This window comes from Papilio polytes, unplaced genomic scaffold (assembly GCF_000836215.1).
Source record: "Papilio polytes unplaced genomic scaffold, Ppol_1.0 DF823923.1, whole genome shotgun sequence".
NCBI classification, from domain to species: domain Eukaryota; kingdom Metazoa; phylum Arthropoda; class Insecta; order Lepidoptera; family Papilionidae; genus Papilio; species Papilio polytes.
This window is the reverse complement of record NW_013525281.1, coordinates 5,802,266-5,804,562: the sequence shown is the minus strand read 5'-3', so window position 1 is coordinate 5,804,562 and position 2,297 is coordinate 5,802,266. Positions and strand designations below refer to the sequence as shown.

General features: G+C 37.6%; 1 protein-coding gene across 1 annotated transcript in view; it reads left to right on the top strand.

Annotated features, from left to right (window-relative positions):
- The window catches only part of LOC106102140 (dnaJ homolog subfamily C member 13), a gene marked incomplete at its 3' end in the record, with an annotated part of 21,439 nt that overhangs the window by 10,754 nt on the left and 8,388 nt on the right, over window positions 1-2,297 (top strand). The window contains exons 14-18 of the mRNA XM_013281550.1: window positions 2-76; window positions 260-468; window positions 733-892; window positions 979-1,079; window positions 1,500-1,688. Of these exons, the coding sequence (XP_013137004.1) occupies window positions 2-76; window positions 260-468; window positions 733-892; window positions 979-1,079; window positions 1,500-1,688 (734 nt within the window). The remainder of the gene's footprint in view (window position 1; window positions 77-259; window positions 469-732; window positions 893-978; window positions 1,080-1,499; window positions 1,689-2,297) is intronic.

Genomic DNA, 2,297 nt, shown 5'->3' with positions numbered 1-2,297 from the left:
CACCTACAACTGGCCACTCTTCTACTACCAGTTCCATAGAGATCACGCCCTACCGAATCTTATATGGAATCATACTGTAAGAAGTAACTTTTGATTATAAAAAATATATTTGCATGATAATGATGTGACCAAGTTAAAGAGCATTTTTTGGCGATTTGACCTATATTGTGATGTCTGATCTAGGACCATATATATCATTTTCATTGAAAGTGGTGGAATGTAAACTAGCTTTTGAGTAAAATATTCTAAATAATTATAGACTCGTGAAGAACTGCGTAATGCGTTGGAGAATGAGCTGCGCGCGTTCACATCCGACCGTGAGGTGGCGGGGGGCGCGCTGACGTCATGGAACCACGCTGAGCTAGAGGTCCACTACCAGTGTCTCCAGAACGAGGTGAAGATCGGCGACTACTACCTGCGTATACTGCTGGAGCAGCGCGACAACGACGACAGCCCTATACGCAAGTCGTGAGTATAATGCCCACTGCCCACTGCTCACAGTGGACGTTGCCCACTGGCACGAGTGGACATTGCCCACTATTACGAGTGGACATTGCCCACTATTACGAGTGGACATTGCCCACTAGTACAAGTGGATTTTGCCCATTAGTACGAGTGGACTTTGCCCACTCACCGGAGTAAAAATTACTTATTGCCCACTGTCCCACTAAAACATCTACATTTTATAAATAAAGGACCTTTCACAGTTGACGTTTCTCTTTACTTTTCCAGATACGAGTTTTTCAACGACCTCTACCATCGGTTTCTGTCGACTCCTAAAGTGGAAATGAAATGCATGTGTCTTCAAGCGATGACTATTGTCTATGGAAGATATTATGAAGATATCGGCCCCTTCGCAGATACCAAATATATCGTTCAAATGTTAGACAGGGTGAGAAGATTACCTTTTTTTATATTAGTTTAATATTATATTAGAATATGAACGTTGTTTTAATATTTTTTTTGTTAATTTTGCAGACATGCGATAGAATGGAGAGAGACAGACTAGTACAGTTCCTAGCTAAATTAATATTACATAAAAGAAATGTTAGCGAGATATTAGAATGGAATGGTATTAGGTAAGAAGACTTAAAGTTATTAAAGAAAAAAAACAACGTTTTTTTGTTAATTGGAGTAACTTTTTTTAATAAATCTGTGATTATAGTCTTATAAGTGTAAAATCTTGCATGTGGTGGATTTTTTTTATTATTATTTAGGCAGTGTAAGCCGAGAAAAATTAAAATTAAGTGAATTATTAACGCCGGCGTCCAGAAACACGCTGTTCATTAATAGTTCCTAAACATTAGTAATAATAAAATATAGCCTATGTTATTCACAGATAAATTACCATTCTGATGGTGAAAGCTTTTTTAAAATCGGCCTAGTTTTTGAGTTATTTCAATACATACAAAAATACAAATCTTTCTCCTTATAATATTAGTATAGAAATAGATTTTCAATGTATCCGAAGATATGTTTCAAATGATGATTATTTGTAGGATTCTAGTGGAACTAATGACGTTAGCGCATTTACATACGTCACGTGCGACCGTGCCCGCGCAGAGCAACTTGCTGGAGGCGGGCGCGCAGTCGGCGGGCGCGGGCGAGCGCGAGTGGTACTACAACCTGGAAATGGCCGATAAAGTGCATCGCAAGGGACCCGTGAGCCTGCAACAGGTATATATCACGTAAGCATGTACGCAATTATGTACGCGAACGCATTATACATCTTCGTGTTCATTACGAACTACGTAATTTTAAGAAGAAAATCAGTGTTGCGCTGGAAGATCGACGCAACACTAGATCATTGACATATACTTCCCATCCCTATGACATCTGTCAATGTCATTCAGACGCATATAAGCGCGCCATTCTAGAAGGAGTGGTCTCATAAGAGTAGAAGTTAATTTTGCTGTTTTAATTACATTAATATCTAACAGGGACAGTTTTACAGCTTGATTTTTTTATTAATAATATGTATCTATACATGTGTGTCAATGTGTAATATCATAATAAGATCACGGTTCCTACATATTTGCGTACTGAACAAAAATTTTTTTTTTAAATTCTATCTCAGTCCGTAAGACTGTTTGTATTGTGTAAATTTAAACGTTTTTCTTGATTTTGACGGGACTTTCACGTGAAGTTATTTGATGGAAGCAGGAATCTTAGAGGTTACTTTTTTAATTCTGCGTTGACGAAATCAGGAATGATCGCTAGTTAATCAAAGTTTTAATATAAGAAGAACCTAAACAGGTAGTGTTTTGGTTAATGTATACTAACCTGTAGTTGTAATT